General features: G+C 53.0%; 1 protein-coding gene and 1 long non-coding RNA gene across 8 annotated transcripts; both read left to right on the top strand.

Moving 5' to 3' along the window:
• Positions 1-1,683: 1,683 nt before the first annotated feature.
• PKDCC (protein kinase domain containing, cytoplasmic) lies at positions 1,684-12,073 on the top strand. The gene is made up of 7 exons (XM_032352860.1): positions 1,684-2,518; positions 6,926-7,048; positions 7,709-7,980; positions 8,650-8,729; positions 8,981-9,088; positions 10,692-10,865; positions 11,090-12,073. The coding sequence occupies exons 1-7, from the start codon at positions 1,880-1,882 to the stop codon at positions 11,173-11,175; spliced, it is 1,482 nt and encodes a 493-aa protein (XP_032208751.1). The 5' UTR covers positions 1,684-1,879; the 3' UTR covers positions 11,176-12,073.
• Positions 12,074-17,522: 5,449 nt separating this feature from the next.
• Positions 17,523-26,529, top strand: LOC116595969. Of its 7 annotated transcripts, none has more exons than XR_004287940.1 (4): positions 17,523-17,783; positions 18,251-18,320; positions 19,450-19,634; positions 25,711-26,529. It is a non-coding gene; the product is annotated as an uncharacterized LOC116595969 (long non-coding RNA). The 7 variants fall into 7 exon arrangements; XR_004287939.1 differs by having other exon boundaries at positions 19,447-19,634; XR_004287942.1 differs by having other exon boundaries at positions 17,524-17,783; positions 18,251-18,315.
• Positions 26,530-27,775: the final 1,246 nt, after the last annotated feature.

Genomic DNA, 27,775 nt, shown 5'->3' with positions numbered 1-27,775 from the left:
TTGACTTTAGCCAGTAGCTCTGTTTACAAACCCAGGTTGGTTTTCCCAGCACAGTTAATTAGAACAAAGACATCTGGTGTGAGGACTGGGGAGGGCATCTGCTCAGAGCATTCCCCCCACCCCCAGCAGCAGTGGGCCAGCAACAGGGCAGAGCAGCTAAACAGGACCAGACAGAACCGACCAAACCCAAGGTTCTCAGGAGAACCATGGCTTTTCTCACTCTGCCTTTCCCATGCTTGCCAAGTTAGACTGGGCCCCAGTGCTCCAGTCTTAGGGGACTCCAAGAGTCAGGGATGGATGCCCCTAAGCCGGTAGAATCGCAGATGGGAGCTCAGAGACTCAGTCCTCTCCTGTGCCCTTCCATGTCCAAAAGAATCAGGCAGAGATTCCTGTCCCCTCTCTCTTCACAGGGATTCCCCATTCTGTAGGAATGCCAGACGTCTTCAGCCCCCTGGAGGAAAATCTCCCCTCTCTGACACCCCCTCACGGAGGTGTCCTTTTGACACCTTCCTGACTCCTCTCCAGCCAATCTCTGACACTGCCGGGAGGGAAGAGATTAACCAGCCTAGAACCAGAGGGTGGCAGGAAGGTGCCCAGGAAGGTGAGACGTTCTGGGTGGACAGTTCCAGGGCGGTGGGGAAGTGGAGGGCTGGGATGGGGAGGGGCAGCGGCTTATCTCTCCCAGGAGGGGGGAGCTCACTCCAAACAGCTAATGCACTGGCGTGTGAAAGCCCCTCAATTAGCACTAATGATGCAATCAGGGAGGGAGGAGGAGGGACCAGAAGTTCTGGCGGAGTCAGCAACAACTTACACACAGGGTACACGCTCCCTTCCTCCGCCACAGTGGCCCCTTCAGAAACACCAATGCACACACTCCACAGACAGCCCGGACCACGCAAGTCCGTGGGTTACAAATGCACTCTTGCACAAACTACTAGCATGCATATGGTTCGCGATCCGCAGCTCACTGCGGGGACCCCGGGGAAAGGAGCTCGATCCGGGGCTTCAGGGTCAAGGAAAATGAGAAACCAGAAAGACTTGGTGGTTGAGGCTGAATAGGGCATCTTTGATCCTCTGATCCCAGAGTTCCAGACCCACACAGGCTCGCAGGTGCCAGCCTCTCTACGTCCACCTCCCCACATCACCCCCACCCCTTCGCCCCGGGATCCGGGACTGGGGCGAGGACCCTCCATCCCCAACTCCACCGGAGGGAGGTCCTGGGCTCCCGGAGAGAGCTCTGAGATCACACGGACCCCCAGCACCCCAGAGCCAGCTGCTCGTCCCCTCCGGAGCCCGTTACCCGCCGGCCTCACCCCTTTATCTTCCCCACCCCGCCCGGCCGGCTCCGTTATCCGCCTCCTGGTCCCGCTCTCCGGCAGCCCCGGCCCCGTTATGCGCCCTCGCGCCGGGACCGGAGCTCCCGCGCGTCGCCGGTCGCCGCCGCCCCCTCCCCCTCTCGCGGCCCGAGCCCGGGGGGGCCCGCGGGCTGGGCAGGGCCGGAGCCGCCTCCGCGCCGCTTCCCAGGCCCGGACGGCCGCGGGAGGAGGTCCCGCTGTCAGTCAGCGGGGAAGGCCGGGCCGGGCGGCCGGAGGGGGCGGCGCCGAGGACGGGCTCCGGCCCGGAGCTGGGAGGCGGAGGCGGAGGGGGCGGGGGCGGGGGCGGCTCCGGGCCTTATAAGCGGCGGGGGCAGGGCGGGAGGGAGGCAAGTGTCAGGCCGATGTGCGGCCGGCGAGGGGCCGGGGTCGGGGCAGCTGGGGCCATGCGCTCGGACTGGGCAGGGGGTCGGAGGGGCGCAGAGCGGAGCCGCCTCGGAGCCTGAGCCTCCCGGGGCCGGGGCCGGGGAGCCGCGCGGGGCCGGCCGGCTGGGGGGAGGGGAGCGATGCGGCGCCGGCGGGCGGCGGTCGCCGCGGGTTTCTGCGCCTCCTTCCTGCTGGGCTCCGTCCTCAACGTGCTCTTCGCACCGGGGTCGGAGCCTCCGCGGCCAGGCCAGTCCCCCGGGCCCTCGCCAGCCCCGGGCCCGGGCCGTCGCGGGGGCCGCGGGGAACTGGCCCGGCAGATCCGAGCGCGCTACGAGGAGGTGCAGCGCTATTCCCGCGGGGGCCCCGGACCCGGGGCCGGCCGGCCGGAGCGGCGGCGCCTGATGGACCTGGCTCCGGGCGGGCCGGGCCTGCAGCGTCCCCGGCCCCCGCGGGCCCGGCCCCTGCCCGACGGCGCCCCGAGCTGGCCCCCGGCTCCCGGCCCGGGCTCCCCGGGCTCGGGCCCGCGCCTGGGCTGCGCCGCGCTCCGCAACGTGTCCGGCGCCCAGTACGTGGGCTCAGGCTACACCAAGGCCGTGTACCGGGTCCGCCTGCCCGGCGGCGCCGCGGTAGCGCTCAAGGCGGTGGACTTCAGCGGCCACGATCTGGGCAGCTGCGTGCGCGAGTTCGGGGCACGGAGGGGCTGCTACCGGCTGGCGGCCCACAAGCTGCTCAAGGAGATGGTGCTGCTGGAGCGGCTGCGGCACCCCAACGTGCTGCAGGTACGACGGCGGGGGTGAGGGGGTGAGGGTGCTGGCTGGACGTGCCCAGGCCCGGTCACTCTGACTGGAAGAGAACCCTCGGGCATACAGATAAAGAAACAGAGCCTCGGTGACTGTGCTCAGGTTAAGCTGGGGGCAGACCCCCGACCGCAGCCGCTTCCCACAACACTATCCCTACTCCTGAGTGAGCTGGCTCTTTACCTATGGAGGAACTCCTGGGTCTCTCAGCTTACACCCCCATATCCTTTGAAGACAGAGTCCAGGACAGAGGGTCCCAAAACTCGAGGCAGGAATGCGAGTCTTTAGTACTTAGGACCGTGCTTCTGGCTGGAGCTGGGGTGTTGAGCACCAGGGAAATGACCCCAAGCCAAGACACAGAGGTCATCCCTGAGTCAGGATTCCAACTGCAGGGATAGGGCCCCCTTTCTTGATGGAATCTCAACCCCCAACTTCTCTCAACTTCCAGTAGCTTGTCTGGCTTTGCAGATGGGAGGGGACAGCAACAAGGTTGGGAAGGGCCGGAAAGAGACCCTGTATCAGGCTTGATTCCCGGAGAGCATCCCCCATCCCCCATGCAGAAGCCACTGGAAGGACTAGAGGGAATTGGGTAGTAGGCCAGAAAATGCACAGCCCTTCCCAGAAGTGACCCCGCCATTCTCCAGGCCTTAAAAACAGCCCTTGGATCATTGAGGAAACTTCAGGTTCTTAGCTCAGTGCTCAGAGAACAGACTACATGCCTGAGGGTCTCAGGGTCACATTTTCAGAGCAGATTTAGTCAGTGGCTGGAAGACTGAAAAGGCCAAATGCCCAGGTTCCTACTAAATAGGACTCTGTCTCTCCTGTTCACTGGGGGGCGGAGGGGAGAGATGAGACCCCACCTTGTCCCCTCCAGTCTAAACTAAGAGACTGGGCCTCTCACAGCCCCAGCACTGCCCTAACACACCCACTTCCACCTCTCCCCCAGCTCTCTGTCCTTGAGTCGGCCCTAGGATTAAACAAACTCTTCCCTTTTGCACATGTCTGAGCAGACTGAGAGGGGAATCCCTGACTGGTCTTGGCCCGCTGAACAGAGGGTGCGGGCAGACTCCCCAGCAGAGGAACCTGCCAGCAGAACTGACCAGAAATCTGGGAGTCCCTCCCTCCCTTTGTGAAGACTGAGATAGACCCCCAAGCCTGCCTGGGTATTGCAGAACAAGCCAGAGAGAGGCCAGAGAGCTATTTATATTCCTGCTGACTCCAGGTCTCCCCAGGCTCCCCCAACTACTGTGGGACACTTGTGACCAGGTCCTAGGCCCTGAGCTGGTGGCAGGAGGTCAGCCAGAGCCAACAGTTGCGGGCAGCTATGCCTGGTTGCACAGCTGACACTGTGCCTGGAGCTTCAGGGAGTGAGCGACTGGTTACGTGGCCATTCTCACTGGGAGGATCTTGTTCTCTTCGCTTCCTAGGGGCTCTTGGGAACTTTTTGGCAACCCTGGGTTATCAGCCAGACTCTGAGGCAGTGGAGAAGCAGGACCTTAAGTGTTAGTTAATTGACTCAAGAGTCCCCCCCCCACCTTAGGACAGGTTTGAGGTTTTGATGTGCTCTCCTGTCTCTTAAGGAATTTCTCCCTCCTTCCCTCCCTCACCCACCCAAGCTTGCTGACCAGCATCTAGTTAACTGCTCCCATGCATCTCACAGAGCGGTCCTCCGCTTTCATGTCAGGCCCCCGCCCGATTCTGAAAGCACCCCCCCCCAAATAATATCTTTATCACATAGGTAATACATACATATTACAGCTGAAGAGTTTTCACCCATTCCCTCACTAGACCAAGACTGGGTCTGTCTGAGGTAGGCTGTGTGACTCTTACTGGGTCATACTAGGGGCAGTTGCCCTAGGGCACAAATGTTAAAAGGTGGGGAGGGTCCCAGGCCTTCCCATCTGGGGAAAGGTAAAAAGCTACCATCAGCGAGAAGAAAGGGTTCCTGAGTGTGACTTTAGGAATTGTTTCAGGACAATGTCCCTCATGTTTCCTCTGACCGCCAGCCAGGGTCCCTCTGGCCTCTTCTGCAGGGCCGACTCTGCTGCCACAGAAGCCTGCTGTGGGGTCTTCTTGCTCAGGAGGCTGCAGTGAGGTTGTGCGAGGAACTAGAAATAATGTCTTAATACCTCTTACTCATGTAAAATTTCAAAACCATTTGACTGCCGAACCAGGGAGGAGCCAAAGAATACTTCTTAGAGTTCTGGCTCCTCCGGGCCACCTGAGGCCCCGTCCCCATCTCTGGCAACCCCAAAGTTGGTTCTGTAAGTTCTAATTGAAAATGTCCAGGTAGATGTCCCACCGTGCGCCTCCCAGCACTTTCTCTGGTCTCTGGGGACTGCCTGGGCAAGCTTGCTCTATCCTTCTTCCGTCAGCCCCCCTCTCTCTCTCTCTTTCACACACACACACACACACACACACACACACACACACTACTCACATGATAGATGCGTCTATAGCCCAGGGTCAAAGGGCAAAAGGGTCTTCCCTCCCCCCAACCTCCACAGTTCCAGGATCTCAGGCCTTAGAGGGGGCCCCATGCCTGCTTGGGCCCAGATTCTGGCCCTGCTAGAGTATATTTCTTCTCCCAAACGAACAAAAGATGCAACTGAAATGCTCAGCCTCACGCTTCCTGGGGGGGTTAATGGTGTCTTTTTATTTTTTCCTGAGGGGTGTTGATTAATACCTCGTTAACAGCGCATTTAACGACCTCCGGGTGTTTAATAACCTTCAGAAGTTTCCCACAAAGGCTCAGACTCTGGGCAAGAAAATGAGAACCAGGCCCCAGGGCTGCTCCCCTTACCTACCCCCCCCCACACACACACACACCGGGGCCTGGGGCCTCCCTGGGCTGATGCGAGGTGGGGGAGCAGAGACCGAGGGAAGAAGAGAGGGTGGCTGGGACTGTCCCCTGATCCCCCAGTTCACAGCCCCAATGATCTAATGGCGGCCCTGAGCTGGGCCTGCTCTCAGCTGGCTCCAGGAGCTGAAAGGGCACTCCTGGGACGGAAGAGGGTCTGTGAGGGCCTGGAGTGGATCTGGGAGGGGTGTGAATGATGGTAAGGAGGGTGACAGTATGCAGGGACATCTAGCCTGTAGGCTTGACTGCCCCCTGCACCGCAACCTACCCCCCCCACCCCAGCCCCCACATTGTGCAGCTCTCCCCTCTCCCTCCTGTGGCCTGGACAACTCGGCCTTTGTGTTCCTACCCCACATGGTGTTGGCTGTTTTGAGCAGCATCTGATCCCTGGCCGATGTGCAGTGTGGAGCAAGCAGGGCTCTCTCTCTGGATGCCAGTTTAGGTGTTAATGACAAAGTCAGGCTGTGCTTCCCAAAAGTCCCTGGCTAACTGAGCTATACCGAGCCCACTCTCCAGCCCTGACCCTTATGAGCATGCCCCCAAAGAACTGATCTTCCCCCAGAAATATCCCTTAACTATTACTGCCATTGGGGGGTATGACCACCCCCCACCGACATATGCAAAGAACACCCAAGGCTGTGCTCCTTAGCCGCTTTGTTCTTATAAATGTTTGTTACCAGGCCTCGGGGAGCTTCTTTTTCTGCCCACAAGACCAGAGCTGAGAAAAAAATGAAGTTGCCAAACGTAGAAATGATAAGGAATAGAGGACAGGGACGCCTGGGTGGCTCAGTTGGTTAAGTGTCCGCCTTTAGCTCAGGTTATATTCCCAAGATCCTGGGATGGAGTCTTGCATCAGGGTCCTTGCTCAGCAGGGAGCCTACTTCTCCCTCTGCCTGCCTCTCCTGCTGCTTGGGCTTGCTGTCTTTCTCTCTGACAAATAAATAAATAAAATCTTAAAAAAAAAAAAAAAAAGTTGGGGGGATTGAGGACGGGAGCAGGGGAAGAAGTGTAATACCCATTTGCTGGCTTGTTGATTAACAAATGGTATTAGAAAGAACCAGGCTGTGGAATCCAAATGACATAAATTTGAATGCTAGCTCCTGCATTTATTAGCTGTGTGACATTATGCAAGTTACTTAACTTCTCTGAGTTAGTTTCCTCACCTGTAAATTGGAGATTAATAATAGTACCTAGTATGTCTGTGTAAGGTTATAAGAATCAGGTTATCCGTGTAGAACATTTAACACGGTGCCTGGTACATGGCTGATACGTGGTGTCCAGACCTGCCCATTTACCTGAGTGGCAGGAGGTAAGAGGCAAGTCCTTCAGCAGGAGCTATGGCTGCAGGGGCAGAGGGCAGGCTTCCCTGGGCAGTGCTGCTCTTCTCTTCTGGCCGGAGCTGAAGCAACCATCTGGGGATGGGGGTGGGAGGCGGGTAGTGCAGAGGGAGGGGGACCTCTGACAGCCCAGCCCTTCTCTGTCCCCACCCCGACGCTGTGACCTAATGACCTGCCCTGGGCCTCCCCCAGCTCTATGGCTACTGCTACCAGGACAGCGAGGACATCCCGGACACCCTGACCACCATCACAGAGCTGGGTGCCCCTGTGGAGATGATCCAGCTGCTGCAGACTTCCTGGGAGGACCGCTTCCGAGTGAGCAGGAAGGAGGGCTGGGCCCTGGGCTCCTTGCTGGGATGGTTTTCCCTTAGAAGGCCTGTCCTCCAGAGTAGCTTGGACTCCTCCTCAGTCGGAAAAAAGAGGGAAAGATGGAGCAATGCTGACTCGGCTATCAGCCAAAGGGTTAAAAAAAAAAAAAGAAGCAAGACATAGAGGATCCTGATGTTTTGGTGCTCCTGTTCCCCTTACACACACACACACACACACACACACACACACACGTACACACGTGTGCACGCATGCGCACACGCTCGTAGCCTGGCTCTAAGAGGACCAGTGTCGTAGGACTAGAAAAGATCTTAAGGTCATCTTGACCCTCCCTCTATTTCCACGCACTGGACTAAAACCCGCTCAAGATGCAGCTTCAAGGGAGGAGACCTGGTATCCCCAGACTTCCATGCTGCCTATTTCCTACCACATTACTCTCAGGCTAGGCCTGCCCAGGGTTAATAGAAAATCACTGGCTTGCTCTGTGAGGCCCCTGGCTCTCAGCCCTTAGTAAGCACTGGGGCCTTTAAGAGAAAAGCCAAAACCACCCCCTGCCCCCACTCCCTGCCCCAAAGGGCTGAGCCCTGGAATCCCCCAGACCCACTCCCAGGAGACAAGCCTATGAGCAGCCTTGTGTCTGCCCCTCAGATCTGCCTGAGCCTGGGCCGGCTCCTTCACCACCTGGCCCACTCCCCCCTGGGCTCGGTCACTCTGCTGGACTTCCGCCCCCGACAGTTTGTGCTGGTGGATGGGGAGCTGAAGGTGACAGATCTGGACGACGCACGCGTGGAGGAGACGCCGTGTGCCAGCAGTGCTGATTGCATCCTGGAGTTTCCAGCCAGGAACTTCAGCCTGCCCTGCTCAGCCCAGGGCTGGTGTGAGGGCATGAATGAGAAGCGCAACCTCTACAATGCCTACAGGTGACCTCCGCCCCCCCCCACCCCAACCCAGGAAGGCCAGGGAGAAAGAGTGGGCCCCAGGAGGGCATGGCAAGGGGAGAGCCCACATGAGGTTCAGGAAGCCAGCCAGGGTGGGGAGACTTGGCCTTGTCCAATGGAGTGGCAGGGGTGGGGAAAGTCTTCCACCCACTTAAGAAGGGAACTTCAGGCTCCTGACGATGATGCTAAAAATAGTCAGCTCCAAGGAGAATCTGGGGTGGGGGTGGCAGCTGGAGGCCTCTTAAAATAGTGTCAGATTCAGATGTAGGGCTGGTGGGACGGCACTACCTCTTCTTCTCCTGTCCTTCACCTCTGGAAGCTCTTCCCTGGGCCCCAGCTATGGGGCTGTTGTGACAAGGATCAGCTCAGGGGACAGGGTGATACTGGGTGGTGGGGGAGTCCTGGGGAGGTATGGGGTAAATAGACCTCAGATTGTAGGGTGGTGTAAAGTTAAGGGGTGGCCTTAGGATGTGCCCTGATCCCCACCCTGAGTCAAAGTGGACTCCTTGTTATGCTCTGGGGTTATGCCTAGGTCGTAGGCCTGAGGGATCAGGCTCCTTGGCCAGAGTACCGTTCTGTCCCAAGTTGGGGCAGAGGAAGGATGTGTCCCCAAGGCCAGAGCACTGAGCCCCTGGTTTCTCTCTGCCCTAGGTTTTTCTTCACATACCTCCTGCCCCACAGTGCCCCACCCTCACTACGGCCTCTGCTGGACAGCATTGTCAACGCCACAGGTGAGCTCTCCGAGCCCCATCTGCATCCCGTCACCCTCCCGCAGCAGGCAGGGGGACAAGAATGACCCAGGACAGCGTATGGCCCAGAAGCCATCATTTCCCAAAGTGGCATTCTGTGGCAAAACCCCTTCCCAGTCCACTGGTCATCTAGGCCCAAGGTCCAGAGGAAGAGTGGGAAAGGCAACTGGTTCCCAACCTCGGGGAGGGGTAGGAGCCCAGGCACCCACTCATAGCTACACTGTGCTGTGCAGGAGAGCTCAGCTGGGGAGTCGATGAGACACTGGCCCAGCTGGAGAGGGTGCTGCACCTGTTCCGGAGTGGGCAGTATCTGCAGAACAGCACAGCGGGCCACAGAGCTGGTGAGTGGCTTCTGCAGGGCTCCAGAGGCCCGGAGCTGGGGAATGGGTGGGAGGGAGAGTGACCCCCTTGATTGGGCTAAGTGGCCTGTCCTCCTAAGCTTGAAGAGACCACTGACCATTTTTAGCCTCTACTTTGAGGCCTCTCCTCTGAGCCAGAATGACTATAATTTTGCCTTGACCTTGAGGAGGATTAAGGGGGCACCGACGCCCCTTCTCTAATGGCTCTGGACCCCACTCTGTATTGACTGTGTGACTTTGAGAAGCTTCCCTACACCTTGAGCCTCCCTTTTCGCTCCTGTGAATTGGGCTTAGTATTTCCTGTCTCACAAAATGCTTATGGGGATTCAATGCCAGGCAAAGTGTGTGTGAGCAATTAACTTGGTTCCTGTTACACAGCTGGACTACAATTTTTGTGTGGGTTTCTCTTTCCCTCCTTGGACCTTCTGGGGCTAGGAGGGAGGCTGGCCGAGCCTGTGACTCCACTCGGAAACCAGCTGAGGAGCCCAAGAGCTGGGGGAGAATTCCAGCCCCTGCTGTCAGTCCCTCTGCTGAGGCCCTGGGGTTTATCCTGGTTGGCAGGGGGGGCCAGGAGTGGGCAGCCTCTGTATTCAAGGAGCTCTGGCCAGTCTTAGGGGTGGGGGAGCCCTCGTTAGCCCTGTAAATAAAGTTTAACGAGGTGAACAATGGCTGGCTCTGTCCCTGAGGACGCAGTTTATGGGGCCATAAATCACAGCCAGCCCTGGACTTTGGTCTAGTCCCTGCTAGAAGAAGGAGGCAGGAGGGCGGGGTGGCCAGAGGCCCAGGGCTTCTGCATTATCAGTCCCGGAGCTGGGGCTCCCCAGGCGGCAGGAAGGACTCAGGTGACTGGCCGGCCACTGAGCAGCTTCCTGACTGAGGAGCTCACACAGCCTCTGAGGGCCCTTTCTGTGTAATGGGAAGAATTTTGCTCCAGCCTCCTCCCCCCAGACACCTGATCTGTGGGGTCCCCAGTGGTCATCTTTGTGTTTCACAGTCATTTGCATGCAACCTTTTGAGAAATCCCCAACTGCCTGCTCCCAGAGGAGCTTTCCTCATCTCTCTCCCTAGGGCCCGAAGGAAGCGGGACCCAGGGGTGCTCTAAACTCATGCTAAACTCAAGTGTGGTCTGCAGACCAGCAGCGCCAGAAGCTGGTTAGAAATGCCCACCCCCATCCCCACCCCAGACCCCCGAAACCGGGATCTGCAGCTTAGCAAGAATCCCTGGAAATTCACAGGCAACACTGAAGTTTGAGGAGCCTGGCCTTAAATGTAGAGAACGTCCTCCCCTCAAGCTCTGAGTGTGTGTTTATCCCACTCTGCGCCCGCTGTCACGTGCTGTCAGAACCCACTGGGCACCCTTAGATTTGGGAGCTGTGGGTCTCCCAAACCCCGAAGCTGAGCTTTGCCTTTCTTGGGTGCTCAGGCCAGTTCCACAGCGGTAGCTGCCTTCATCTCCACGCGAGGGTGACCGGGCTAGCGCTCAGCTCTCCGCTAGGCAATGAGTCTTAGCCATCCCAGGAAGCAGCCCCAGAACCTCCTGCCTGGAAACAGGGTTCTCATTCGTGCTCCATCCCCAAACCCGCAGAGTACCAGCGCCTCCCAGACAGCACCATCCTCCAGGAAGACTACCGCTGCTGGCCCTCCTACCACCACGGGAGCTGCCTCCTCTCCGTGTTCAACCTGGCCGAGGCCGTGGATGTCTGCGAGAGCCACGCCCAGTGCCAGGCCTTCGTGGTAACCAACCAGACCACCTGGACAGGTGAGCCCGCGGGAAGGGAAAGGACGACCTGAGGGAGGTGACGCGTTCCCTGGAAGAGACTGACAGGCAGTGGTCCCCTGTCAGAAGCCGGCTTTGATGAGAAGGCAAGAAGGTTGGAATGATGAGAGACAAGTCTCCCTGTCCTCTAGGCAGTCCTGTCGGGGAGAGCGGCCCCCACCTCCAGGGAGGGAAACAGCCCTGTTACCTCTCACCTCTGCCTCCAGGTCGGCAGCTGGTATTTTTCAAGACAGGATGGAGCCACGTGGTCCCTGATCCCAACAAGACGGCATATGTGAGGGCCACAGGCTGACCTCTCTGGGGGCTCAGCTGCCAGCGGACCAGCCCCGCCCGCTGGGCTCGCCTGTGGAGGGAGGGTGTGCCTTGCACTAGCAGCACTGCATGTCGCCTGCAAGCCCCCACCGGCGAGGCTGACATCCCAGACAGTGAGGTAACCAGGACAACGTGCAATAATGCCAAATATTAAAATGTGAGTTTACCGGTCTAGGTATGGGACTGCTGGCCCCTGGGGCCAGGAATCACGGGAGCCCGGTGGGTGTCTGACTGCCTCTCCAACCCTCTGGGTGGCCAGCAAGGCTTAGGCTGATACCCACACTAGGGGCTTCGGCCCTCGCTGGGACAGTTCTGTGGGCAGCCCCACCACTGTGTTCATAGTGTGAGAATATAGCCAGGGCTCCTGCTGCTGCTGCTGCTGCTGCTGCTGCTGCTGCTGCATGTCACGATCTGGTGGGGGCTGCGTGGGGACAATCGGTCATGGAGAGTTCTCTCAGCTGAGCTCCGGACAGAAGACTTGATGGGGATGCTCTGGGATGTGTGGGATTCCGCACCTGGGGAGGCCGCCTCTGGCCACCCAACCCTGGGGCACCCACAGGCCAGCGCAGGGGCAGGGGCAGAGGAGCACACAAGGTATGAGCCAAGACATGGGGTCAAGGAGCAGGTTGCTGTTTGAGCCAGGACCTGGGGTGGGGGTGGGGCCGGGGCCTTTCTGCCTCATTTGCTTTCAGTGAAAGCCGCAAAGCAGCCAAAACCAGCCTCTCCCCGCTCCTTGGAGTTTGTATCTCCAGAAGCTTTTGTACTTCTTGTTCATTAAAATGTTTATTTTTGTAAAAAAAAGAAAAAAAGAAAAGAAAAAAGAAAAAAGGTCAATCAATTAATAAACAACGTTTCACGGCAAGGACGCTTCCCAAGCCGGTTTCTTGGGCTGACTGGTCCTCAGTTAATGTTTTTGGTGTTTGTTTGGGGCAGTGGGGGCAGGAGGTTATGGGGGATGACCTCTGGAGGAGTGAAATCTCCGTGGCAAACACTGAAGTTGGCAAAATGTGTTGGCAGGCCCTGCTCCCATGGCGCCGCCTCCCTCCATGGCCCTCACATCCATCCGTCCGGATGATCGACAGGAGGGTCTTCTATCCCCAAGGACGTTCTTGCTTTAACACACACCAGTTCTTTATATATGGAGCTTTTATCCAAAGGACTAGTATCCTCATGTGGGATGTCAGCCACGTTGGGGGCCTCTGAGCAACCTGTAGTCAGGTCAGCTTTGTCCCATATGGGGCTAGGCCTGGTCATCATCACCACTGCCCACCACAAGCTAACGGGCAATTTGTTTCACTGAGCCTTTCTCTGAACATGAAATATATGGAAAGTATGGAGAAAGGAACGTCTATAGAAAGACCAGTCCCCTCTACCTGGCTTTAGGAGGGAGGGTCTAGCAAGGTAAGACCCAAGTATGTGGAAGCCCAGAGGAAAAATGAGGACCTAAGTGTTCAAGATCAATCACACTGAGGCCAGAGGGAGCCCAACCTAACTGATACACATTTTCTAAGCTGAATCCTGCATCTTCTCTCCTGTGCCCTTATTCTGCTTCTAGAATATTTTCAAAGCACACGGACCTTTGAGGACTTAAAAAAGAATAGCCAAACTTTAACTCAGAACCCGATTTCTCCTCAACAGATGTGTTTGTTATAAGCTCTCATGTCCTAGATGGCCCTGCGGTTTTAAGGGATTGAGGAAGCAATCTTAGTTCTGGAATCCTAATCACGGATGCTACTCAGACCCTCCAGGTTGCAACTCCCTACCATGGCCCACACCTACCACATCTTGCCCTTGGCTTCCTGGACTTGGTGACTGTGGGGAGGTCAGAGCCACCACAGCAACTCACCCCATGACTCAGCCATGCTCACCCCCCTTCAGGCTCCACCCTTCCATGGAGGACCTCTGCTTTCTTCAGCCTCCAGACCCCTTTCCTCAGCTGAATTCACTCGCTACAACATGTATAGCCTGCCCCATGCCGTCCAGTGTTAGATTTCCACTGCCCTCTGTTGTTCTCCAGCTGCCAACCAGCACATGGGGTCTTGAGGATAGGAGGACCCACATCACTACATTGAGACCAAGGTGGTGTCATGGGACTGGGGCAGGGAAGCCTGCAGGGTCTGTACAGCCCAGAGGGAAGCAAAGACCCTGATTACAGTTAGCAGATAGGCCTATAAGGCCCAGGAAGTGCATGGCTCAGGAAGGAAAGAGAAGGCTGAAGATGAACCCAGAACTGCCTTCTAGGCTCTAGAAGTTTCTAGAAGTGGCCCAAGGAGAGGGGCAGGTTCTGGCCTCAGCAAGGTATAATTGTCAATCCCATTTTACGGACCTGAAAACTGAAGCCTAGATGACAGACAGCTAGTAAGGGATTTGGTAAGCATTCAAATCTCACCCTAACTTCCAAGCCTGTCCCAGAGGGGAGAGTCACAGCAAGAGCAATCCACGTGAAACTTGGGGAGCCCTTGCTTACTTGGAGTGGGTGACAAACTGAAATGGAGGTCCAGGGGCTCCTGGGTGGCTCGATCAGTTACACATCTGCCTTCAGCTCTGGTCATGATTCTAGTGTCCTGGATTAGAAACCCTCAGGCTCCTTGCTCAGCAGGGAGCCTGCCTCTCCCTCTCCCTCTGCCCCCCCCCCCAGTCTTTTGCTTTCTCTCACTTGTGCTCTTTCTCTCTCAAATAAAGAAAATCTAAATAAATAAATACATTTTTTTTTTTTAAACGGAGCTCCAGAGCACATTTAACTTTTTCAGAAAGACTCAGGCACAGGCGGCTGAGGGGATGGTGGATCGCTTCTTCCTCGGCGAGTGAAACTTGCCTCAGAACCTAGAAATCTGGGGACAAAAATGGCCAGTTTCAGTCCTGCTGAGTAGAGAAAAGGGATTCGCAGCTGGGAATGGAGACCTGACAGAGTGCCCTGAAAAGGAGGGGGACAGTGAGTAAGAAGCCTGAGGCAAAATCATCCCTCCACCCAGATGGCCATTTACCATGTAGCCACCTGTCTCCCTGGAAAACGTTCAGTTCCTGGGTACATCTTGTCCCCTTCCTGCGGAAGCCAGAACCACACCCCCGTCCCCAAAGTCTATGTTCTTTCCGCTCTGCTGCGCAGCCAGTGATCCCCGGGGCATCGTGTCTGAGAGAAATACACTCACCCAACTGAAGCCTCAGGTGACATTTCCAGAAGAGGGAAGCCAGAGGTAGGTCCTTCCAGGGGTGGGCAAGTAGGAAACAACAAGAGAGGGGTCACGTGGGACTGATCCCCCAAGAGGCTCTGGAGGAATGTGTCGTGAGTTTTTGCTCTCTGTGTCATCTGGGCTGTGACAACTCCCCAAGCCTCCATCTCCTCATCAGCAAATTTCAGATAAATAATATGTGCTTCACAGGAGTGTTATGGGAACCAAATGAAATCATGTAAGTAAACGTCTCCGTCAGTGTCTGCAAACACTCAGTGTTCAGGAAGTACTGGTTGATCTGTCGTTGCTTTGAGTGAGCTGAGCCTTCAGTGTTCACCTGTGACCTGGCCAGGAAGACTGTCCAGGTGGGCTGGGGAGGACTGAGGCACAGCCGGGCTGTCCCCATGCCCCACCTCCAGCACCCCCGATGGGGAGCACTGCGGTTGCTGGGAGGAGGTGGAGCTGGGCTCTCCGGGTCAGTGCCCTGGGAGTTGAGTGTGTGGCAGACAGGAGGAAGAGGATTAACATGAAAGCAGAAAATGGGATTAGGAGGCCTCAGGATAATGTGCCCACCCGCCCGCCATCCATGACAACGGCTTCCTGCTTTCACTCTCTGGCGTCTGGAGCCCAAGCATGTAAAGCTTGGTTGCCCCCTGCTCCCAGGGGCAGAGCCGGAAAAGGACTTGGTAGACTTGAAGCATGAGACTACTCAGTCTGCTAGGAAGAGGGCCAGGCTGCCTTTAGGTGCACTTTCTCATCTAATCCCCATGGCAGCTCTGAAGCAGGGGATGGCCCAGAAGATAAAGAACCAGGATGTTAGCCTCTGAAAACCTGTGTTCCTGCCCCTCTCCCCACTGTCTCACGTGGGAGCACAGGGTCCTCCGGAACCCAGATCAGTGATGTCTCAGAACTGCACTTCCCTTAGGAAGGATTCCCAGACCGACATACACCTGCCTTTAATAGAAAACCCACAAGGCAATTTAAGGAAACAAGCTCTCCCTCTCTGGCTCATTCCGTAAGACTGAGGGTGTTCCCCAAAGAGCTCAACATTTTTAAAGGGCGCCTTTGAGGCCTATCATACAGGACTTCCATTTCCCCTGGTAACTTCTTTGTGAATCCAGGCCAATGCTACACCATCAGGTGGAGAAAGTGCGAGATATATCCCAACTATGGGAAAGACAGCGACCACACTATTTCCTAAAATTACCTCTCAAGTTCTAGAGGATCCCCAATGACCATATCCAAGAGTTCATTCTCTCACCCCACTCCATAAATCAGAACAAGGCCCATCTCAGCCTCCTTTTTTAGGACTGTAACCCCTTGTCCTCCTGCCCAGTCCTACCTCACCTCCCACCCTCCATCACTCACCTACCTCTGCTGGCCTCCTCCCAACTCCAGGGTCTTCTTCTGACGTATAGTGATAAGACCTCCCCATCTCTCATCCAGGGTCCCCACAGGAACAGGAAAGCACACTGAACATAAGATAGATTTATAAACATGTAGGTACAGGGGAACCCCGAGGGATAGTGCCATAACTTGGGGCCAGTAGCAGTAGAGCCATTATGAACCCCTCCCAAGGGAAGGGAATATAATCTGTTACCAGAACCCAGAGAACCTAGGAGTCAAGTGACCAAAAAACACAGCCAGGCGGGGTGGCCTCACAAGGCGGGAGCCAGATGAATATATTCTCTTGTGTTACTCTCCTCCCCACCCCTCTGCCCCATCCGCATCTCCTGTGGAGCTCTCCACTGGACAAACCCACCTGAAGCCAGAGGGACCTTGATGTGAGGTCCCTAACCGTCAGGGAGTCCTCGACAGCCTGCATTCTTATGAGGGCTGTGATCGTCCCCAGGGAGACCAAATTGGGCTCTTGGGACATGAAAAAATCTTAGAAATCCCACTGGCTGGGGGCTCTCCAAAGGTCCACAGTATATAAACAGATACACGGTATATCCAAGCTATTAAAATTTCATGGGGTGGTACAATTAGGATAAAAGTATCCACAAAAGGACTTGGTAAGGGAGGGGGCAATCATGAAAATAGGTTAAGCAGCACTGGATTATAGGGGCCCAAAACTCTTCCTTGGGCTATCACTGAGAGCTTCTGTCACCCTCAATAGTACAGTTTATACTACTCTTCTCAAAAGTGATATAGACACCAACATACATCTATATGTATTCCCTGTGTGATGTATAATAAAATGTATAATGTAGAATATGTGCATATACACATATTATATATTATATACATATATATTACATAGGTATATGTATATATAATAAAATGTATAATGTATAATAAAACAGTTATGTATGTATAATAAAAACAAAAAAGGTATCATAAAAACAAAGTGTATTTGAGTTATTTTTCATCTAATGCCTTTCTCAACTGGCCCTTGCCCGTGCTAAACATCAGACTACTCACCAGTCTCCCGAGTCTTCTGCAGATTACTTACAGCTTCTGGCTGAGATTTCTCCAGGGGGAGGACATCACTGGCAAGCCAGGCAATTTCAATGTACAGCTCCCCCCTTCTCGAGGGCTCAGGTCACAAAATGTTTCTTAAGTGCTAATCACTGCCATGAATACTGAATTATCAGACATGCCCCTGCCTTTCAGGACCTCACGATGTCACTAGAGATGTCACAAAAACGTCACTAGAGCTGTCACAAGCTCAACGAGGCGAGGGAGGAGCTATGAGGTTAGGGCAAGGAGGCTGATGCACGCATATGGCTTCAGGAAAGCCGAGCGCCTGATGGTCCCATCTCAAGTCACTAGAGGCAAGTTAACTGGGTTAACTGGGACCCTCAGGAGCATCGGTACACCCCCCCCAAGAGAAGCCCTACCATTAACACTTCTCCATTCAGAGAGAGGCTTATTTATCCTTACTCCGTATTTCTTATCTCTAAGCCAGTTCCTTATGGTCCCCAGACATTCCTTCCTTCCCATGGCGACTCAACAGGCTCTGGGGTGGAGGCTGTCAGAAGCTTCGTGAAAGTGTAAACAGAGTGTGTCTACTGTTTCCCCCTTCTCCATACACTTACTTGGCCCTTCAAAGGGCTCTAGTAGATTAGGGAGGCACGATTTCTCCTCACCGAAGACAGGCTGCCTTTCCACAGGAGGTGGGACTTGCTCAAGTGCTCCATAATCCCGCCCTGAGAGGTGCTGCCGACTGGCTTGGCATGGGAACAAAACCTGGGCGCCATTTCCCAGAAGCCCCTGGGGCACCCTGAGGCTCTTCTGCACGGAGGAGGCCAGTTGTGAGAAGAGACTCTCCTTTCGTCCTGCCCTTCCATCAGGTCAGTCTCCTGAATTCCTTGGACACAGACATGTAGGCAAAACGAAAATACAGTGTGCTTGCTTTCCACGACTCAGAGATCTAAGGCGCCGTTAGTCGTCTGAACTCTTGCAGAAGACAGTGGTAAGGTTATCTGTATCACATTTCATTTTATGACGTATCACCTTGTTTACACCCCTCTTTAGGTTGTTTATAGGATATAAAATACCTTTAAACGTTCTGGTCCTGTTTAGCTTTTTTTTTTTTTTCTCCCATCAATAAAAAATTTTAAAGGCAGCTATTGTTCTAAGAAATGACTCTCGTACTTAGGGCACAAAGATGCTTTAATGGGGAAAGACAGTTTGTCTTGTAGCTTGGCCTCCCCTATCGTTGTGAACCAGGCTTTCATGATCTGCGGAGTCTTCTGACTCCATCGTCGAGCTATGTGGCATTTTGCAACTATTAAGAGCAAATGAGTTTCTTCTTTAAACAAGGGCCTCTGCTTAGCACATTTAGTACTATTTGACTTGGGTCTCAAGATAGTGCTATTCCCGGAATGGACTTCACATGCTGAATTTTTTTTTTTTTAATTACCCACAATCCTATCACAGATGCTGAAATGAACTTTTTTTCCCCTACAACCTCTCCAATGATTTGCCAAGATGAAGAGACTCATGTAAAGTACTTGTGGGTTAGGAATTTCCAGGTTAACTCTTTAATTTGCAAGCTGTTTTTATATATAGATATAGATATAGATATATCCCATTCATGCTACTTCTGAAACTATATTCTGAGCAAATACTTCAAAATACAAAAAGATCCAAATGCAGGCAGATGTTATTTAGAATAACAAAAAATCCGGATTAGAAAGCAATGGGGTAAAATATGTAAATTACAGTGGTCGATGAAAAAAGCAGGATGCACACCCACATATGAAACTATGGAAAAATGTGTGTGAAAAAAAGACTGAAAGGAATGCACACGATGAAAAATTTTGCAAGGAGGACAATCCAATTAGCATTTTTTTAAACTTTCAAACTTTTCTTGCATGTTGTGATGTTGCCTAATAAAAAAAAATGATTTTAATTAGGTAATTGTTTCAGTGGATTAAAGGAGTAGCTCAATCTTTTCACCTAAAGTAGGAGCAAAATCTCTCTTCCATTTTGTTATATAACCTTCGTTTAAATTGGACTTTTGGAAAGTCAGCCCTACTAACTCCCTGATCCATAAAACGTGCTTGATGGCTTAATACTAGGGTTGAAATCACAAATGACTGTAGAAGCCAGCAGGGAGGGAAGGGAGTTGTGTTGCCTGGTGCCATCTGGAGAACTTGGGCCTGAGTGCATAGGTATTTCAGGGGACTATGAGGGTTTTTTCTTCTTTTTTAGTTTTTGTTTGTTTGTTTGGTGTGTGTGTGATTCTCCTGATTTGCACATTTTGGCCTCTCATTCAAATTAAAAAATAAAGATATTTGTGGGCCTTCTAATACATGTCTACAAGCTGGATTCAGCCAGCTGGCAGCCAGTTTGTAACCTTTAGCATAAAACCCTTTTCTGAGGTTACAGCCAGCTGCCTGATCTCTGAGCATTCAGGCACCTGGACCTTCCCCGTGTGCTCCTGCTCACTCTTCTCCAGTGAGCCCTACACCACTTCTGGCTGTTTGATGGGGGTGATGAAGGATAGTAGTCCTCAGAATTCTGAAGGCTTGTGAGCCCATCCCTGGCTGGAAGCCTTTCTCTTGCCAGACCGTGAAAGTCGGTGACATTTGTGATATTAATTTGTTTTTCTGTCTGTCGCTTACACTTAGCAGGCTAGGAGGAGTGGATTCGATGCCATTTGAATATGGCCAGTTTCATCCCAGAGCCCCGTCAGAGCTGTCAGATGGCTGCCAGCCAGACCCGGGCTGCTTCCAGCTTGTCGATCAGACTTGAGAAGTCACTATGTATATTGTCGTGTCTTCCAAGATGCATTACCAGCTTCAAAGGGTTGACCCAGGTAGGCTCTGCTTCCAGAATATGGCCCTTTTCCCTGCAGTGACCCCACTGGTTTGCCACACTGTTCTCTCCCTCTTCCCAGGTCCTTGGGTAATTTGACCCCGGACGTGTAGCAAGGGGCAGCTAACTCCTCAGGACTGACCATCATTCCCAGTCCCTCCTGTGCCATGGACCAGCTGGCCCCACAAGGTTCATGTGATGTCCTTGGGAGCTGCCCCGAAAGCCATGGCAAATTGTACCAGCAGGCCCCTCTAGGAGCTCGTGCACTGATCGACTAATTAACCACCCGTCAAGAAACAAAGGAGTCGAGGCTCCGCAAGTAGCCAGCTTTGGCTTACACACAGTGAACCACCCCTTCCTCCCCTATCCAGGACCTGTTGTGGTTACAAAAGCCTCCTATTAGTTCTTGGTTTATTTTGAGCATGGCAGATGCTGCCAGATGTTTACTTGTAACGTGAGGAGAATTACGCTGTTCTTGTGGTTGAGGGGAAAGAAGGGGGAGCTCAGGGCTACGGGCAAAGCTGGCAAACCCCTCCACGGCCCGGCCACCGGGAGCTCCTTCCCTCCCCCTCCAGATGGGAACCAACCCCCACCCCCATTTTTGCCAAGTCAGCAGATCCAGACTATTCCAAGCACGGAGGACCCCGCAGGTTCCAGAACCCAGGCAGCTGCACACACAGCCTACCATGTGGGGCACACCTGTGTAACTCGGATCCTGCCTGGGCTCTATGGGCCCTCATGGCACCCTCACAGTGGGATTCTTCATCACAGGGGCCCCTTCAAAACAGCTCCCTAATTGGCAACACCAAAAGGCAGAATTTACTCTTGAATGTTTTGGACTATCTGAAAATGACAATTTGGGCAGTTGAGATGATGGTAGGACCCCAAGACTAACCATGGGAGCCTACAAAGCCTGATCCATTTTGCAGCTATAACCCTGTTGCTGGATCCCATCACAGCCTGTAGAGTGCAGTAGGACATAGGGGATCTTGTGTTCCTAAGAGGAGCAGAAGCTGGTGGCAGAAGCCAGTGCAAATGCAGATTCTCCCCCACTGGGGGCCAACGTCTTCCAAAAACAGGACAGGCAATTATTTACAACCCATACCTTTTGAAGGAAAGTTCCTGATCCCGTGTCACCTTGCCACCTTCATCTAGACAAGGAGGATGGTCTATTCATTTGCCTACCCTGTGCTACCCTATGTCCAGTCCATTCTCCTCTCTTCTGTTTCTTGGGTCTTAAGGCTAAAAACGTCCTCTCCTATTTTTTTTTTCTTCCTGGTGCCCAAAAAACAGAACCAAAAAGGAAAAGTGCCTAATCTTCACTTCATAAATTATGCCCTGTGGGACCTTCACATGGATTCATTCATATCATGCAGCCTTGGTTTCTTCATCTGTGGAATGGGGACATAATAATCCTTATTTTACAGGGTAGTTGTGAGGTATACATCCAGTGGGTAAATCACTGAGCTTGTCACTTCGTAAGTCCTCAAAAAACATGAGCTGTCGTCACCATTATTGTCTTATACTGTTGGGTTCCACACCTGACCCTCTCCGAGAAGTCCTGAGTAAGGATGCCCATCTCTCTAGAGGTCAAGGTGGCCGGGCCCATCCAGGCTACTCGAGCAGTGTGTTCAGCCAGATGCAGCTCAGCACACGCAGCAAGATGAGGCCAGCTGGGAGGGCCAGGACCGGACAGGACCACCCATCGGGCTGCGGAAGGTGCTGGCAGGACAGTCTCAGCTGCAGCTGCTGGGCAGCCATCCAGAGTGACAGGCAGAATGCAGTGTGCAAGGGTGTGGAAACACACAGCAGGTGGCAGCCCGGCAACCGTGGGCAGCTGGGGAGGGGAGTGGCAGATCTTCCCGCATTTGGTAACAGGGTGTCCCGACCAGCAGATGGGCCACAGCAATGGGCAATTCCAGAGGAGTATTCTGAAATCTAAGCAGGCACGCAGCATCGTGAAGTTCCCTCCACAGATCCCAGCCCTACCAGAGGCTGGATCTAGTGGGGAAGAGGCCAGGGAGAATAAAGCAGGGCCCCAGACAGATTATTGAGACAAGGCTGCAGGCCCAGAAAAAGAAGGGAGAGGGGCATCGCCAGAGGTTGGTCTCCAGGCTTCAGAAGGAGAGAAGACCTGCATGAGCAGGTCCTACTGTGGTCCAGCCGGACCCCTGACCCCTGACCCCTGGGCCCAGGCCAGGCTCCTCAGTACAGCCTTCAGGGCTGGCCTGAGATTGGGCTCTCCCCACAAGGGGAATGCAGGCGGGAGAAGCTGAAGGTCATCATGGGGCAACTTCTCTCTCTCTCTCTTTCTCTGTCCAGCTCCTGCACTGGTTTTCCTGATTCTTGCCCCTTTGTTTGTTGGTTTTCTGTCCCAAATCCTACTTGCTAATGAGGAAGAACCAAAATAGATAGGGTCAGGCTTTTTTTTTTATAATAGAAAGCCCAGCTCCCCCGTCATCTGGCAAATGACTTGGCCACAGGCTTCTGCCATGTACTCAGTGGAGGGAGCTGAGTCATCAACACCGTTGGAGGGAGCTGGACCCCAAACAAGGAAGGAAAGGTCCCCATAGCTCCTGCCTTGGTTTCGGCTCCCATGTGTCTCTTTCTTAGGCCCAGGTAACAACTGCTTCCTCAACTCTGTTCTAGACCCATGTCTTACCAGTGACCCTAAAGACTTTGTCTTAGAGACCAAGTGACCTTGGGAACCATGCTTAAGGTTTGTCTGTGCTGGACCCACATCCCTACAGATACGGAAACCTAATTCGTATTCATCCATGTAGGCTAGATGGCCTCACACTGTGCATCTACATGGGCACCTGAGCTAACTTTTATACTATTTCTCAACCCACACACATACTCTTAGTCACTAGCTACCAAAGCGTAAAAGCACAAAGAGTGAAAGTGGGCACCAGATGAGAGGACCTCATAAGGGTGGAAAGCAGTCACCGGAGCACACCTCACCCCCACCCCAGCCTCTGTGCACATCAGCCATACTATGCCTTTCCCTGCCATGGCTGGGCCTCTTCAAACTGAGCCAGGTGGTCCAAGGAGCACTAGGGACCAGGACTTGGTGGGAACCGGCCAACTGCCTTCTCAGTTTGCTCTCAGGATTAGAATATGGTTACTGGTGTGCATAACATTTGGACCCACCTGGAGCTAAGGTTTGTAGACTCCAACCGGAGCCAGGGTCACAGGACCCTTCCTTACCTCCAGGGATTAGATGACCAGAGATAGATGTTGGAGGAAACATAATCGATACCTAGTGATGAAGAGCTAAGAAGCCACGCAGGGATGATAAGACAATCCAGACAGGAGCAAGGGAGGAAGCCACTTCCACTCTAGGGCCAGAGAAAGAAAGAAAAGTGAGAAAGCCTGTCCAGTGGGAACTGCAACCACAGAGAGAGGGGTCATCTGATAAGAGCTGGAGCCATGAAAAATCTAGATTCTCCTGAAGACACCAAAGGAAGCAGAGAGAAAGAAATGCCCCACCTTTCCCCCTCCTTCCTTCTTCTCATCTTCTGCCAAGGACCACCCCAACCACCCCAACCCCCGCATTGAGTGAACTTCCCTGGAAGCTAAAAGGCAAAGAGACTGGGAAATGTAGATCCTGTAGAGCAGCCCACCAAGGTCAAGGGCAAATAGGCAGTTGACCAGCTAAGAACGATGACTGACCAGGCCTTGGATGGGCCAGTCGCATGTGTCTCTGTTTTAGGGAAATCCTGGAACCGCCTTCCCAGGGAGCAGTGCCCTCCTTAGACCTCCCAGCCTTACAAAGATAGAAATAAATCATTAGCCTCTGATGCCCTGTTAGTGTGTACACACAGAAGGTTATCTTGTACACTCATCACAGCAGGAAGATCCCCCTGGAGGAAACTGGGCAGTGTTTGTAAAGAGGTGGCACCCTCCCTCAGGGGCTGTCTGTCTTTGTGCCCTAATTAGGGGCTGGGCTGGGTCCAGGCCTCTGAGCCATTTCCTACCCTGGGGGAAAAAAAAAGGAATGCCCTGTGCTTTGCTGAATGGTGAGGCATCTGCCTGAGGTCTAAGAGGGAGGTATTGTCCAGGGCACCAGAGAACGCACCATGCTCCCAGGGGAGACCAGAGAGCTCCCTCTTCTCTTCCCTCCATCGCCTCCCCCAAAATCTAACCACCTTTGGCCCAGCTTCCTTCTGGCATCTTCCAGTGACTCAAGATTTTAAGCTTGAGCTGGGCTTTAGGTTCATGTGCCTCTGCGTCTCCCCTTCTCCCTTATCCCCACCCTAGGAGCCGGTCCTCAGATGGAAAGCCCCTCCATGCAAAGCCTTTAACACAAGAGTCCTAGGAATAAGGGTAAGGGACAAGGCCCAGTGGGAAGAGTAAGAGGACATTTCTAAAATTCCTAGAAGAGAAGGAAGGCTTTACCCAACATGGGTTAAGAGTCTAAATATCACCCAAGACAATAAGCAAAATAAGAGGAACCTCCCCGGGATACCTGGGTCTCTCAGTTGGTTAAGCCAATGTCTTCGACTCAGGTCATGATCCCAGAGTCCTGGGATCGAGTCCCACATCTGGCTCCTTGCTCAGCAGGGAGCCTGCTTCTCTCTCTGCCTCTGCCTAACTCTCTGCCTGCTTGTGCTCTCTCTTTCTTTCTCTGACAAATACGTAAATAAATAAAATCTTAAAAAGAAAAAAGAAGAAGAAGAAGAAGAAGAACCTCCCCAATGCCATCTTGGCCCTCCTTTGGGAACCACAGCCTAATTTCTGCTCAGACATTGTCGTTCACTAGCTTCAGTGTTTCCTGTAAGTCTCCTATCCTCACCTAGTCTGCAAGTTCTCCACGGGCAGGAGCCCCATCTGCAGAGCACAGAGCCCAGCACAAGCCTACCCCTCACCATGCTGCTCAAATACTTCACAATGTGGCTTACACTGGACAAGCTACCTAATTTGCAAGGCCTGTTGCAAAATGCAAAGAGGAGCTCCTTGTTAACAATGATTAAAAATTACAAGATGATGACAACAGAGCATTGGACCAAGCACAGGACTCTTCTAAGTGGCCCTACGTAGTGGGACTGGTAGCTTGCCTCCCAAGAGTTCACCATCAATTCCTTACCTCCCTGTTCCTGCATGTCACTCTCGCATTTAGAGGTAGAGTCTAATTCCCTTCTCTTGAACCTGGACTTGACCAACAGAACTCAGTAGAAATGACATTCTTAGACCTGCAAGACCACGTCATAATGCTGGGACCTCTTGAACACTTGCTTTTAGGACACTCCCTCCCTCTTCAGAGCCCAGTCAACATGCTGTGAGAAACTCGAGTCACACGGAGAAGCGATGTGTAAGTCCATGGCCCCTGGCTGAGTCCCAAGTGGACAGCCAGTCGCATGAGTGAACCACCTCAAACGCCCAGCCCCACTGAGCCTTCAGAGAACTGCAGTCCCAGAGACATCTGACTGAAACCAGATGAAAAACCCTCAGTGAGAACCACCCAACCAAGCCCCATCAATTCACAAGAATATGAGCAATTATCATAAATTGTTGCTTTTATAAAAGCTAAGTTTTGTGGTGGTTTGTCATGCAACAATAAATAACTGGGACACGCTCCAAGGAATGGCATTCACTTGGGATACGATGAGAACGGCCTAGGTTGTGTGCCACAACACACTCACCGAGCACACAGCAGGAGCTCAAGAAAGACTGACCGACCGCCATTCCTGACCGCCCGTGTGTTGACACCAGACGTGGGAAGCCCTGGCCCAGGACGTGCCCTTCCACTGACGGGTGTCCTTTGTCGTGACCTACTGGCCATCTGGTTTCAACCCAACATCCTGGCTGAGGAGGGCTCGGATACTGCTGTCTCCAGGGATTCATGACCACTTCCTCCCACCCCGTTCCTACCCTTCCTATCTCAGGAAATGAAAAGCAGTTTTTCCCCAGGGCCCTGTTTACCCCATAGCAACAGAACAGGATTTCCAAAACCAATCTCACAGCCAGTTCCAATATCTGTCTTCACTGTAATAATAATACAGATGCCGCACCTGCCCCCAGATTCCATTTTCTGCTCTTACATTGGGTTTTTTTTTTTTCATTTGTTTCTCTAGGCTCTTCAAATATCTGATTACACTTCATGCTTCAGATGAAAAGTTGTGAAGAGGAAAGATTATCAGACTTTGTAATTTTCATCAGCCATCCTCTCTGCTCAGCAGTTTCTCACAACCCTCATTCTCTCTCTCCTCGCCCTCTGCCTCCCGTGAGTTCCTCTCGTGCCCAGTGAGTTCCTCTCCCAGTTGTGGGTCATACTAGCCTCTCCCCTGGAACCTATCACGGGCAGCAGCCCAAGGAGGATACCAAGTCAGCATGTGGCTCGAGGCTGAATGAAAGTTGCTGTCTGGCTCGGGCTGGGATCCCTTCTGTGTCAGCTGGACACAACAGAGTCTGGGACCCCAGGCTAACATGACACTCCCTCTCTGTGAGGCCCCCGCTTCTTAGGACACCAACTCCTCCAAAATTCATCCTTCCCTGAAATGGGCTGACAGTGCAGGCAAAACTAAATGATCAGAGACCCGAGGCACAGAGACTGGGACATGTAACCACAGTGGGGTCCTAAATCAGAGTCTCCCACCAACTGCTCGAGAAAAACAAAAGGTTCTGTGAAACCCAGGCCATGCTTCGTTCACACAGCCTCATGCTTATTTTCATTTTGGGAATATAAATTGCCACCTTGGAGATCTCATTTGCAAGATGGGTCCCCAAGTGATTTTCATTTACGACATTACTTGCAGGTAGCCTCTGAGCTACCATGTGGGTGGTGGCCTCAGGACCAACTACTAAAACACAGCAGGAAACATTCTGGAGGTAATGACCAACGGGTTTCCTCCCAGGAGCTCCCTGCTGCCCCCACGCCCCACGCTCGATCCCAACTAAACAAGCAAGTAGCTTCTGCCGCAAGGGAAGGATGTGATAGGGAGAAAAGGAAAAATACAAGCTTTGATGTCTGGGCAAGATTAAAATATTTAGGAGGGACATCTTGAGTGAGAGCAAAGCATCACCCTTCCTCTACACTCCCCAAAAATAAACAGTGAAGATTCCTCTGAGACAGTGAGAAGAAGGAAAGATGATGAAAACGGAGAACGGAGAGACTTATGGGCCCCTGGAGTCTGCTTCAGATTCTCTGTCTCCCTCTACCCCTCCCACTTGTTCTCTCTCTCTCTCAGATAAATAAAATCTTCAGGGGGGAAAAAAAAAAAACCTGGACTCAGACCTGGCCTCCCTGCTAAGCCTTCTCTCAGAGCATGGCTCTCCTATATAAAGAAGCTACTCTTTCTTCGGTGTTACAACTGCAACCTTTCCTTCTCTCTGTCAGCCCTGGATTACACAGCATTGTGATTCTTGACTAACAACAGGTCTGTATCTGCTGTTGGACAGGAGCAGCTTAGGATGGGGGCCCAAGTTCTCCTTACTTTGGCATGCCTTGTAATCAGCACATAACAGGCACTAAATTAATGCTTTTGTAGTTAAACTGAATTGTCCACCCAATTCTCTTTCTAAAATTAAGAACAGAAATCCTCATTAAGGCACCTCCAGAACAAAGGAGATTGTCCTAAAGCAAGTAAGAAAAACACAATTGGATAAACCATCATCAGGTCTCACCTATTCCCATTCACGGCTTAATTTTTCCCACAGCAGCAGCTCTGAACCTTCTCACTTTGATCCTTCTCACCTCCGCCACCCTCCTTGGGCCTGTCTTACCCCTGAGTCCTTCATTCTGAGCTCGGGCCAGGATCTCTTCTCTTCTCTTACTGAGAAAAAGAAGAATGTCAGATACGAATGCCCTCAAACTTTCATCCTTCTGCCTCATCTGAAATGATTGGCAAAAGGTAGAGGGGCAGAGGGAAACACACACGACTTGGGTGAGAATGGTAAAATCTTATCGGAGTGCAATTTGGTGATGTGAATCAAAATTTCACAGAAACTTTGACCGAAGATAGTCAACTTTTATAACTTTATTCTAAAGAAAGTATTGAACAAGTGCACCAAAAAGTCCACAAAGTTGTTCTGTATGGTGTTGTCTCTAAAACACATGCACATGGGGGTGCCTGGGTGGCTCCATTGGTTAAGGGCCCAACTCGTGATTTTGGCTCAGGTCATGATCTCAGGGTTTTGAGA

This window comes from Mustela erminea, chromosome 7 (assembly GCF_009829155.1).
Source record: "Mustela erminea isolate mMusErm1 chromosome 7, mMusErm1.Pri, whole genome shotgun sequence".
NCBI classification, from domain to species: Eukaryota; Metazoa; Chordata; class Mammalia; order Carnivora; family Mustelidae; genus Mustela; species Mustela erminea.
The sequence above is the reverse complement of the archived record's forward strand: the minus strand, read 5'-3'. Positions and strand labels throughout refer to the sequence as shown.